The sequence below is a fragment of the Thermobia domestica genome, chromosome 11 (assembly GCF_964235325.1).
Source record: "Thermobia domestica chromosome 11, izTheDome1.hap1.1, whole genome shotgun sequence".
NCBI classification, from domain to species: domain Eukaryota; kingdom Metazoa; phylum Arthropoda; class Insecta; order Zygentoma; family Lepismatidae; genus Thermobia; species Thermobia domestica.
In genome coordinates, this window is record NC_137464.1 from 59,218,221 (window position 1) to 59,231,341 (window position 13,121).

The 13,121-nt window shown below is 35.0% G+C and overlaps 1 protein-coding gene across 1 annotated transcript in view; it reads left to right on the plus strand.

Moving 5' to 3' along the window:
* The first annotated feature begins 8,721 nt into the window (after window positions 1-8,721).
* Window positions 8,722-13,121, plus strand: part of LOC145665141 (uncharacterized) — a 41,467-nt gene continuing 37,067 nt past the window's right edge. The window contains exon 1 of the mRNA XM_081732421.1: window positions 8,722-8,812. Coding sequence (XP_081588547.1) covers window positions 8,722-8,812 — 91 coding nt within the window. The remainder of the gene's footprint in view (window positions 8,813-13,121) is intronic.

The following is a 13,121-nucleotide window of genomic DNA, read 5'->3' on the forward strand; positions in this document are numbered from 1 at the left end:
CAACAACTATGTCCACTTCCTGCATCTTGTTGAATACTTCCAAGCATGGTTGTAGCTCAATGTCCCAAAAAAGTTGGTCCCAGGATAGAACCTTGTGGACAACCTTTCTCGGTCTCAATTTCTATGTCTCCTATGTGATTTTCAAAATATGAGGCGTACAAGAAAATTTTTGATTGAATGAGATATATTGATTTTTTTGAATAAAGGGCCACAAAATTTTTGAACGGCCCCTAAATCGAGTTTACATAGTTTTACGGAATAAGCTCATCATACTGTTAGTTTTGATACACGATATGTAGTTCTCAAAATATGGAGCGTACATGAATATCTTTGATTAAATGAAATACAGAGCGTTCAAAAAGTCTCTATACACCTGAATCGTGGCAAGTCAAAGTCGCATTCAAAGTCACATGAAATAAAATTTTATGCGAAGGTTTGCAACACTGCTATATTATCGCCTTGTGAGAAGTTCCTTTCTTAGATTCCAGTCGGCAAAGTGATGTTGAAGTGATTGTTGCATCTAGTTAGCGGTCTCTGAAACAATGGTGTTAACTTTGGAACAACGAATATTCCTAGTTGAACATTTGTTCCGTGAACAAGATGAGTACAACCAGACAGTCAAAGATAAGTTTGCAGCTAGGTTGCCGGATACACTTGTTCCGAATCGTCACACTGTAAGGGCACTGATCGATAAATTTAGAGACATTGGAACGGTAATGGACTATGATCGAAGTGGTAGACCGTCAGTGCTCGATGAAGAAAAAATGCTACACATATCGGATGCAATGCAACGTAGCCCCTATAAACCCTTGGTTCGGCACAAAAGGCTGTTCGTAAGAAACTGCGTCTTATCCCGTATAAGGTGAGAGCGGTGCAGCAGTTACTTCCTCCCGACAATGTAAAACGAGTGCAGTATTGTGAATGGTTTACACGGTTTGTTATGGACAAATCTGACGATGTTTTAGATATTTTTTTTAACTGATGAGGGCTTGTTCCATTTATCAGGCTACATCAATGCCCAGGACTCACGTTTGTGGTGTGCAGAAAACCCACATGTCATACATGAAGTTCCTCTGCATGACCAGAAGGTAGGGGTGTGGATTGCAATATTCAGAAGAAGAATAGTCGGCCCCATATTTTTCAGACAAACAATAGATTCAACTCTCGTTATTGTGAAATTATTCACCAGTTCAGGGGAGAACTAACGGAAGACGAAATTCATAATGCTTGGACACAACAAGATGGCCCTACAGCACATACAGCTCGCCAATCCATGAGATTACTGCAAGAGGTTTTTGGAGTTCGAATAATTTCAAAGGGATTGTGGCCACCTCGGTCTCCTGACTTGTCTCCTCCGGATTTTTACTTCTGGGGTTATACAAAGAATTCTGTTTATAAAGGGAACCCCCACACGCTACAAGAACTCGAAACAGCTATTCGAGATTTAGCTGATAGAATTCCACATGAACAACTTGTGAGAGTATTTGAGAACAAGAAGAAACGTGTGCAAGTATGTTTGGAGGCTCATGGGGGACGTTTCCAACATTTGCTGTGAAAATGTGTGTTAAAATGTGTATGTATATGCTACGCCCTATACATAGTGCTTTTATGCCATAAAATATAATAAATTTTGAGTAAAATAATTTTCTCGTTGCTTTGAATATGTGACAATTCAGGTGTATAGAGACTTTTTGAACGCTCTGTATATTGAATTTTGTGGATCAGGGTCTACAACATTTTTGAACCGCCTCTAAATCAAGTTTTCGTATTTTTTACGGAATAAGCACATCATACTGAGTAAATTGTTATTTTTGACTTGACTACAGTATATGTAGTTCTCAAAATATGGAGCGTACAAGAAACTGTTTGATTGAATGAAATATATTGAATTTTTTGAATCAGGGGCCACAAAATTTTTATACCGCCCCTAAATCGAGTTTTCGTATTTTTTGCGGAATAAGCACATCATACTGAGTAAATTGTTAGTTTTGGTTTTGGTACACTATATGTAGTTTTCGAGATATAAGGCCTAAAAGAAAATTTTTGCCTGAAATAAATTGGATCTTTTCATCCAATAAAAAGATTTATTTTTACAAGTAGGAACATCACAGTTATCCTTCCCACTCCATCTCTCCATTCTTTTTAAGTTCGTTCTGGCAATATTTTTGGAACATTCTCAACTGGTTGGAATCTGTATTTCTAAGAAGAAATTATCAGAAATAAGTAATTAACTCATCTTTAGTTTGTGGCATGTGTTGGTGAATCTAATTATTATCTGTAGGGGCAAAAGTTCGAAGACCATACTGGGACAAAAGTGCACATAAGACATTAACTCTCTAGCAATGTGACGTAAACACACGTCGTTCGTTCTGTTGAGGACAGGCGTGCTATATAATCAAATCATCTGGACAAAGATAACGAGTGCGGCATATAAACACACGTCGAACGTTCTCCTGAGGTGAAATATATTGAATTTTTTGAATCAGGGGCCACAAAATTTTTATACCGCCCCTAAATCGAGTTTTCGTATTTTTTGCGGAATAAGCACATCATACTGAGTAAATTGTTAGTTTTGGTTTTGGTACACTATATGTAGTTTTCGAGATATAAGGCCTAAAAGAAAATTTTTGCCTGAAATAAATTGGATCTTTTCATCCAATAAAAAGATTTATTTTTACAAGTAGGAACATCACAGTTATCCTTCCCACTCCATCTCTCCATTCTTTTTAAGTTCGTTCTGGCAATATTTTTGGAACATTCTCAACTGGTTGGAATCTGTATTTCTAAGAAGAAATTATCAGAAATAAGTAATTAACTCATCTTTAGTTTGTGGCATGTGTTGGTGAATCTAATTATTATCTGTAGGGGCAAAAGTTCGAAGACCATACTGGGACAAAAGTGCACATAAGACATTAACTCTCTAGCAATGTGACGTAAACACACGTCGTTCGTTCTGTTGAGGACAGGCGTGCTATATAATCAAATCATCTGGACAAAGATAACGAGTGCGGCATATAAACACACGTCGAACGTTCTCCTGAGGTCATGTGGGGTATATAAACAGCACCTTGACAAAGAGAACGGGCTTGCATACAAACACATGTCAATCGTTCTGTTAAGAAAAGCATCTGGACAAAGAGAACGGGTTTGGTTTATCAGACTCATTTGCGTTTCTCAAATAAGAGATTCAATTTCTCAAATAAGATATTCAATACTCAACCATAGATATGGATGGCTTCTAGGGAGTCAATTTTTTCGTCTACTAAAAAAAATTGAAAAACTTATTTCTGAAGAGACACTCTAGAGTTGTGCGTGGTATATAAACACAAAATCTAGATGGAGAGGATAGGTGTGGTTTATAAACATAATTTACATTTAATTTCTGAAATAAGTAATTGTATCGCAATAAAAAATCAGTTTGAAAATTGTTTGTTCTTATTTTCTTTCGTCACTGAAGAAAAATTGATTTAAAATAGCCGACTTTAAAGGCTTAATGCAAGTCATTGTTTATAAGATAGGGCAAAAGTTAGAAGTTACGTGTTTGTGTTGTTTATTATATAATTTACTTATAGCAATAAAGTAAGGTGTTTCCAGTTGCAAGTACTAATCCAGTTCTTATAGACTGTAACAGGAACTACAAGAGAAAAACACTCTAATTTATCCTTGAAAGCAGTTTCGGTTGAGTTGTGAAAATGTGATTTACCTGGTGTCAATCCCACCTCACAGCAGCCGCGAGGTTAATTCATTGTCATATATATATATATATATATATATATATATATATATATATATATATATATATATATATATATATATATATATATATATATATATATATATAACTATTAAAGCCGTAAGTTGTAGAAACATGTCCTAATGGACTTCTATTTAATTCAGGGTGAGCTATTACGCAATTTCAAATTGCAAAATTGTTTGGCATCGCCAGCAGTACCTGTGGATCAGGGGAAAAAGTAATCAGTACTCCCCCAATATGTGGAATTTTATCTTTAGAATCAAGAGTCTTAAATTTAAGAGACAAATGTCAAAATGTAAAAAAAATGGTAAATTTAGGGACAAGATGGTAAATTTGGAGAGATATGGTTAAATTTATGGGGAAAGAACAGTATGCTTGAGTTATGAGTCTAATCCCTCCATAGAATTGGGAATGGCACTCCTGAGTCCCTAGCAAATATATTTCTCGTTCTCTCTTACCGGTTGGCTCTTTGGAGAGCCAATATTCGCGCAAGACATGAGAGATCTACTTGATATATATATATATATATATATATATATATATATATATATATATATATATATATATATATATATATATATATATATATATATTTTAGATTTCATGAGAGGAACAGAAGCGAATATTATGCTAATCAACAACAGGAAAACATTTCTTATTCCCGCTTACCGTTTTGCCACTAGTACTGCTGTCATACCAGAAGTCATTTCGACCACTGTAGTTCTATAGATCATGTAGAACCACAGCCTTATAATCTAAAGAAAGATCAGATATAAATATAATAAGAAAACGAGGAAACCAGGTGAAGTAGGAGACCAAATGTTGATAGTATAGGTGGAGTCATAGAGCCACGAATAGTATACCTGCAAAACAAGATCGACTTCGCTATCGATGCCCTTCTGGCCTGGTACCATTGTCTTCTATCAACGTCACGTAACCTGACAGCTCCTTCCCCTTAAACTGAGAAGCTGGGAAGCGAACAGTGACGTCGATTCAATTCGAAGTGACTGTTGTTCTCATCTAGTATACGAAGGAGATTCAGAAAGTAATGCCTATAATGTGATAAATTTATTTGTGTTTGACAGATAGCACCGATACATGTATCAGTGGAAAGCTTGCAATGTCAGCTACAAAAAGTGGCATCATTTTTTAACGCAGTCCCCATTATGGGCAATACACTTGCGCCAATATACGCGAAGCAAGGTTTTTCATGCCTTCGGCGAAGAATTGTGGTAGCTGCTGGGGGGAAGAATCAAAATTTGCAAGGCACAAGATCCGGGCTATAGGTAGGATGAGGCAGAATGTCAACAATATTTTGCCAGCAGATGGGACAACTTTGAATTTATTTTGGCGGAGAAGAGGACATGTGGCGGTACTCCATAGACTGATGCTTCGTTTCCGGGTCGTAATTGTGTATAAACGACTCGTCTCCGGCGATAAATGTTCCTGGGAGCACAACTTTCCACAGTCAGAAATTCAATGACAACCCGCTCTTTCAACCGGACGTCACCATCAGGTGGCATATATTGCTCCATTACTCTGGAGAAAAGATAGGAAGATAAGACAAGTGACATACTATAGCTTAAACATCAGTGCATTAATGGTAAACAGTTCAAAATAGAGATGCAAAAAAGCCGGCTTTTTTGAATCGATGTTTTTTTTTACATAAAAAGGCGGCTTTTTTTGGGAAAAAAACGAGAATTTTGGAAATTTTGGCTTTTTTCATTTTCATGATTTTTCTATCTAAATAGCTTTCTTATAGTATATTCTATAGTTAGATAAGAATTCCATGACCTAAATGAAATATTTCGCTCTGAAATTCACCATCAAGATGGATGGAGCACATGTTTTACGAATTAAAGCCAACATGAAGAATGTAGCATTTGAGGCCAATTTTAGAGGCTATTTAACTTTATTTTAACTTTTGAGTTATCGAAATCTTTTTTCTTCTCTAGATCATTTCAGTTTGTCATCTCTGTTTCATTTATAAGAGCTTTTAGTACTCTACCTTCTAGCGCAAAAGTTAAACTTGCCCGTTTTTCTATTTATCCGTCAAAGCGTACGTTTTTCAATATATCCGTCAAACCGTACTTCCACATTTCTGTTATACTGTAGCTGTGAAGTGATTTAGCAATAATTTTCCGGACACAACCTTGAATACCAATTTATACAAATAATCAGTAGCGGATTTAGAAAAGTACTTTAGGAGGGGTTTTTCTGATTGTTTCGTTTCCTAAAAAGTCCTAATTTTATTTGGGAGGTGCTTGAAGTTTATGAGTTCAGGCATAACTAATATTTCGTTTCGTTTATATGTTTAGCAATAATCTTCCGGATACAACCTTAAAAATCACTTTATACTGAGAATCAGTAGCGGATTTAGAAAAGTTCTTTAGGAGGGGTTTTTCTTATTGTTTCGTTTCCTAAAAAGTCCTAATTTTATTTGGGAGGTGCTTGAAGTTTATGAGTACAAGCATAACTAATATTTCGTTTTGTTTATACATTTAGCAATAATCTTCCGGATACAACCTTAAAAATCACTTTATACTGAGAATCAGTGGCGGATTTACAAAAGTATTTTGGGAAGATTTTTTTCTTACTAATGTTTAGTTTTTCTAAACATTCGTAATTTTTATTTGACGGGAGCTTAAAGTTTATGAGTAAAGGCATAACTAATAGATATTTCGTTTGTTGCAGACATTCCGTAAATTTAGGGAACTGGCTTCAGTCCGAAAGACCGCCCCCCTAACCTTCGCAAAACCGTCACTGCTGGTAATTAGTAATAATAACGATTTAAAAACAATAAGAAATGAAGTCGGCCAACTCACAGTACACGCACTATTTCTACATTCACAGATGGAATGAAGAAAAGCTTTGTCAGAATGGTTGAATCCCGGACTTCTCGATAGAAGCGCAAAAGCTAATCACTCAGTCATGTTTGTTGTGCAGTTGTAATTAGCTTAACTTAAATATATTCCGTAGTCTTTTATTTGGGGGGTGGGTGGGTGGAGTTCCGTAATGATATGTTGAATCCCTCTTGTTAAAAATTCAGAAAACTTGAGGATTGGGTAAACCGTGATGGTGGTTATATAACACTTAACTGTAGAATTTCAAGAATATACAGAACCAAAAGCTCTAGATGTGCAGCCTTCAAGTGTATCATATAAATCTAAGTATTTCTCTTATGTTTTATTTTAATTTTATTTTGTTTTAAAAAGAGGGTATGGAATATTTTGAAGTAAAAGTACTACATACTATTCTGCTAGTTATTTGTATATTTTTTTTAAAAGAAGTGTTTACTTTTAGGGTTGGCTGGTTTACACCAACTTTTTTTAATAACTAGTTTAAACCAAAAAAAAAAAAATAAATAAATAAATAAATAAAAAGAATGAAAAATGCGAATAGTGTGAACTTCAAAGTGACGTTTCCAGATATCAAACCACCTGCAATAGTTTTATTTCCATTTCACCTTTTAATCAAAGTGTCCCATGTTCAATTCTCGGTCGAACCACAACCCTTCTTTCATGCGTAAACCAAGTAGTTCGGATGTCACTTTAAGCGAAAGTCTTCTTCTTGATAACCTCGGTATTACGTAAGGATGTTAAGCCTAAACATACGAAACGAAACCAAATTGTATATTTCTGCATGCCTAAATGCCCGTTGTTTTATATAGAAGCCAAGATTGCTTAAATATATTGATAGAAATTGGCAAAATTTATCGATTGCCTACATAGCTTCCAACATTAGCTTGGATTGGACTTTCAATGATATCTACATCCTAAATTTGTAATTTAATATTTCAGTTTTAGCGTACTGATTATGATACGCTGACCTTTAAATTTTACATGCAAAGCAATAACAGGATTTTTCCGTTATTGTCTTACATTTCAAGTAATGACGGGATTTTCCCGATGGCTAGGGCGGGAGATACTCAATTTAAATTTACTGAACGGACTTCTTTAAGCTTATGGGAGTTCTTCCGGCATAACCCCGCTGTTGCATAATAACACCAAGGTGAAACAAACTTATTTCTGTGAATATGTAATATAAATACATAAGGCAAAAAATCTAAATCCAAAAAGCCTGGTTTAAAGCAAAAAAGCCTGGTTTAAACATCCCCCTAAAAACGGGTTTTTGACATTTTCAAAAACAACCATGGTTCTTGCCAACTCTGCTTACTTTTGTATATAGGAGGTTAAAAAGTTCTTATTATATACATTGGTTAATCCTGTGGAATTCATAATGTAAATATGTTGAAGAAAAAATTTTGAAATATCTTTTCGAAATTCATAGTTTATTTTCGAGGTTATATATTATTATCAGCATCAACCATTAATTAAATGACTTTTTGTGTTATAGAGAAGCGAAACAAAGTCTGCTTTATCAATTTAAAGCAGAATTTTGAAAAAAGCCCAAAATTTCCCAAGCAAAAACGCGAAGCAGGAAAAACCTTTTTTTTTTTAAAAAAAAAGAACGGTTTTTTTCCGAGCCCTTGCATCTCTAGTTCAAAATGTTTGCAGCACTATATCACCCTTATATTTTTATCTTTATTTTTTTATAACACTGAAATTCTTTTGGAGAGGAGAGTATTATTAGATATAATTGTTAGAAGTGCTAAAGAAGAGAGATTGTTATGAAGTTCACACGTCAGGTTGGCTGTGACGAAAGAAGTGTGCATTTTTTTTCAATTTTTTACTTATGTCAAAGAATAAAACACAAAATTACTGTAGCCTTGATTTTTTTCACCAGTATTATTTTTCAAGAACTGTACACGTGGACGTTACACTTGCTTGACTTATAAAACTATATGAATATCTTACCATATAAATATCCCTCTTATGCAATCACCCTCTTATGCAATTAGACAAGAACATGTAGCCTGTAACGTGTTGTCTATAACACATGTCGGAACTTCAGTTGTTCCTTGTATTTTGCTCCAGAACAAGGATTACTGAGAAAATCAGGAAGCAATGAATGCGTATTTATCAGTTACCATGTTCCTTTTGATTACGTCTACGCTTGTCTCGTGTGGTGAGATGCCAATACAGAAGTGCAGGAACGGTACGTACGTAAATTACACGATTAGTATCTATGGTTGTTAATGGGAGTAGTCAATGGGCTCGAACAGGGGTAAAAGTGAGGGCGAACGAGGGAAGAAGTCATCTTCTTACGTCCAAATGTCGTCTCTCCACTTCCTAAAAAAAATACACGGGACAAAGATACACTGAGAAAAAAATTGTAGGTGGCGTACTTAAGAAGATAGATTACATGCGTAATTCCTGTAGTTTTTGGACTTAACGTACAGCAGACGTATAACTGAAAACGTATGTTTTATAATACTTTCTGTATAAATGTTCCATCTATACGTACTTTCTGTATGAAACAATGTAGGCTGTCAGGATCTCACATATAAATGGATGTATATAACATATAGCTGACGAAGATAACATAAGTATATGCATATGATATACGGAAAACTGTTAGATGTCAGACATCCTGCAACGGCATGATGTAACATCTAAGGGCAGTGCCTATGTAGCATACGGATAACATATGCTCCGTATTGATTTCTATAGTAAGCAAGAGGATACCGTATATTTGTACAATATACCGCTGTCCGGAGAAAGGATTTTTCTCTGTATAGGCACGGGAAACAGCGTGACGTTATGCATCGCCCTACCTTTTCAGATCTTCTCTTACCTCCGGGCTCGAAATGAATAGATTTCAATAATAAATTATGATACCTTTGCAGGTGGTGTCTGCTGGGAATTTTTTGGATACAAGCATAATGTCCATTTTATTATTAATTATTACAAGTGAAATTGCGCAAATATATATATAGGAATTAACATCAGCATACAACTTCCGGGAGAAGTGCGAACTACCCATTTCTACATTATAATACCTTAAAACAACAGGTCCTACTACTGTTACACGTAGTGTTGTAAAAAAACGGTTTTTTTTCTGTGAAGTTTTTTTTCAATAAAAAACATCGTTCTTTTTCATGTTTTTTTCAAATGTCTGTTTTTTTTCTGGTAACTATTATTTATTGATTTATGTTGAAGATTATTGAAATAATCAATAGAACTTGAGTCGAAGCCCTCGTAACTTACAAATCGTTTGTTTCTTTGTACCTATACGAGCAAAATCGTGTGATTATTCCTTTCGGACCCAGGTCAGTTTTGGCGTTTTCCTACATTTTCAATTAGTGACTTACTACTCAAGAACCATTTACCCGATTGAAATGGTTAAAACCTTGTTTTCTAGAAAAGGAATGTGGCTATTTTTTAGTGTAAGTTACATTGCACTGTTGCCAGCGGGTGGGAAATAACTGAGGGAAATGTAGAGGTGAAAATTTACAAAAATTTCCCTAACCGAATCTCAAGATTTTTTTGTATCTAGCACCACTGTTGCCATATTGGTCCAAGTCACCTAAAAAAGTTCTTTGGTGTGTTGACAAGGTTCAGTGAAAACCTGAAATCGCTGGCTTCCATTCAAAGAGAGAAAGAGAAAATTCTCTGTTTCTATACACATGAAATTTTGACACTTTTTACGCCTCAGAAGCAAAAATCAACAGATATGCCGGGGCTACAGCTTCTCTAATTATCCTATTGAAACTTTTTATGGTGCGTTCGTTAGGCTAAATAGAAGGCTTTCAGGTAGTGGTACATTTGTTCCAACGTAGCGAGCTAGAGGGAAATAATAGAGGAGAAAAGAGAAATTTGCCAAATTTTTCACCTAAAATCGGGAATTAATTGTTTTGGCTGGAAACACTGGCATCAAACAGACGTAAACTATCTGAAAGTAAACCTTGGTAACCCAAGAGTATATCCTACAGCTATCATGGCGATATCTAACAAAGTAAGCATGAAATTAAAAAAAAAACTCATTCTACCTCAGAAATTCACAATGTTCCTACCATTTACAGAACATGGTTTATTATAAGCATCAACTCTACTTCCCTTAATTATTCTACCTAAACTCTTTATGGTGCGCTGTGTATGACAAGAACGAGGCTTTCAGTCAGTGGTAAGTTTGTTCGAATGTAGCCATTAAGAGCGAAATAATAGAGACAAAAAGGGATTTTTTTTCCAAAATTTCCCCCTAAAATCGGAAATTAAAATTTTCTGTAGTTGGCAACAGTGCTAGCAGACACACACGAACTATCTTAAAATAAGCTTTGGTATCCCTCTAATATATCCTACAAGTATTGTGACGATAAAGTAAGCAGGTCATTAAAAATATTTCATTCTACCTAAAAAAAAATCACAGTTATCTTTCCACTTAGAGAACAAAGTCTACTGTAAACCTCAACTGTACTTCCCCTAACTATTCTATTGAAACTTTCTATAGTGCGTTGTGAAGAGCAAAGACAAGACTTTCAGATACTGGCACGTTTGTTCCGATGTAGCCAACAAGGGGGAAATAATAGACGAAACACGTAATTTTCCCCTAAAATCTGGAATTAAAATTTTCTGCAGCTGGCAACACTGCTACCAGACAGACGAAAACTATCTTAAACACTGGTGCATTACTAATATATCCTACAAGTATCATGGCGATATTTAAGGAACAAAGCTTTTAATTACCAAAAATATATTTCGATAAACAGAAAAGTAGTGGAAAATCAAGAGTTAGAACCTAAATCCGAATTTTTCGTGCGCCCCCTAAATACCCCACTGTAACGATATGTACCTGTGTCTGTTCAGTAAGAATAAATGTTCGACTGGCGTAAGTTGACTTGCACTCGGACGTATAGGTACGGATTTATAACAAAAATTTCAATTTTTTTGCCCAAATTTAAGAAAATTTTAATTTGCATAGTTGGCAACACTGCGCGCAGGCCAGTTCAATTGCTGTCAACAATTAGGTATCTATCCGACGGATCTACCTGACAAGTCTTAAGGTCTCTCTGCAAAGAATAAAGCTACAGATAAGAAGTAATAAAGAAAATTGGAAATTCGAAAACTCTCGAATTTTTAACTGGGGTGAAATTTGAGAAGGAAATTCGACACACAGAAGAAAAAGAAACTAATATGATAAACTATAGTCCAACCATATTTGGCAAAAAAAAATCCTGATATTTTAATTAGTGTCCATACAGGAGCGGATTAAAAAAGTGACACACCCGTATGTGGCACTTTGGCCACCTGGGTCCGAAAGAGTTATTGTAGATTTTTTTAAGATATTACAGATGTATTGTAGATATTACATTTTTTTGACTAGTAACTCCTGTTTTTGTAGTAGTTATAGTCTGGACTAATAATAATATCGTTGTTGTAAACGATCATTTTATAAGGAAAATTTTCTCTCCTTTTACATCTTAGTTCCAATACTGTTGCTGAGAAATGCAGGGTGTTTCAAAATGAATATCGGGACTTTAAGTCTTCGTAGCACTTATTACATTTTATGTGCAATTATAAACAATACATCAAGTAAAAGAACACTTCAAACAGTTTTTGCTACAAGTGTTCGATATGAGCTTCATTCGTTACACGACACACATCGAGTCGATAGGTGAGAAAGGCCCATAAACTTTCCTCCATATGGCACGAAATATTCAGTTCACACAGACGGTTGCACTGTAACTACAGACTCAGTCTTTGCAAAATTAAAACACAAAAAGGTTTCTGGTCTCTAGTCTCCATCTTTACTACTTGCTCTTTCTAACAACAGACAGAGAAAACAATGCATGTGCGTGTGTGCGTACAAAACTGTTTGAGTTGCTCTTTCATTTGATATAATATTTATAATTGTAAGTTAATTGTAATAGATACTACAAAGTTTCAAAACCCTAATATTCATTTTGGAACACCCTGCATCACTTCAAATTATGTCATCCTATATTCATGTCTTGTATGTACACTCATGTCCAAAATGATTGTCGCATGTGTATAAATATGTTGTAGGAATATAATTTGATAACGAATCCGCCTGGTATTTCTTATAATGTTAGTATGTGTATAATCGGCAAAGACATGTATGTGGCAAATTTCATGTCAAAAGAGCAGTAAATAAGAACAATAAAACGAAAGTAAAACTTTCTTGTCCATTTAGCAACATTTTGTTTTACTCTTTCCCATTTTCGTATTTATAATTCTTTTCCTTTGAAATTTACCACAAATATACATTTTTCGATTATACACATAGCATGAGTATTAAAAGTACCCTGCAAAATCATTATCAAATTATATTCTTACAAGAAGAATAACTATAAATATGCGACAGTCATTTTGAACATGAGTGTACATATCATCAGGGTCGGTCCTAGGCAATTTGTCGCCCGTGCAATGATGTAATTTGCCGCCTCCCTCTTTCTCCAGAAAGAACAAAACTTAAAAGTCATGATTTTAGGGATGCAACTCCAGCA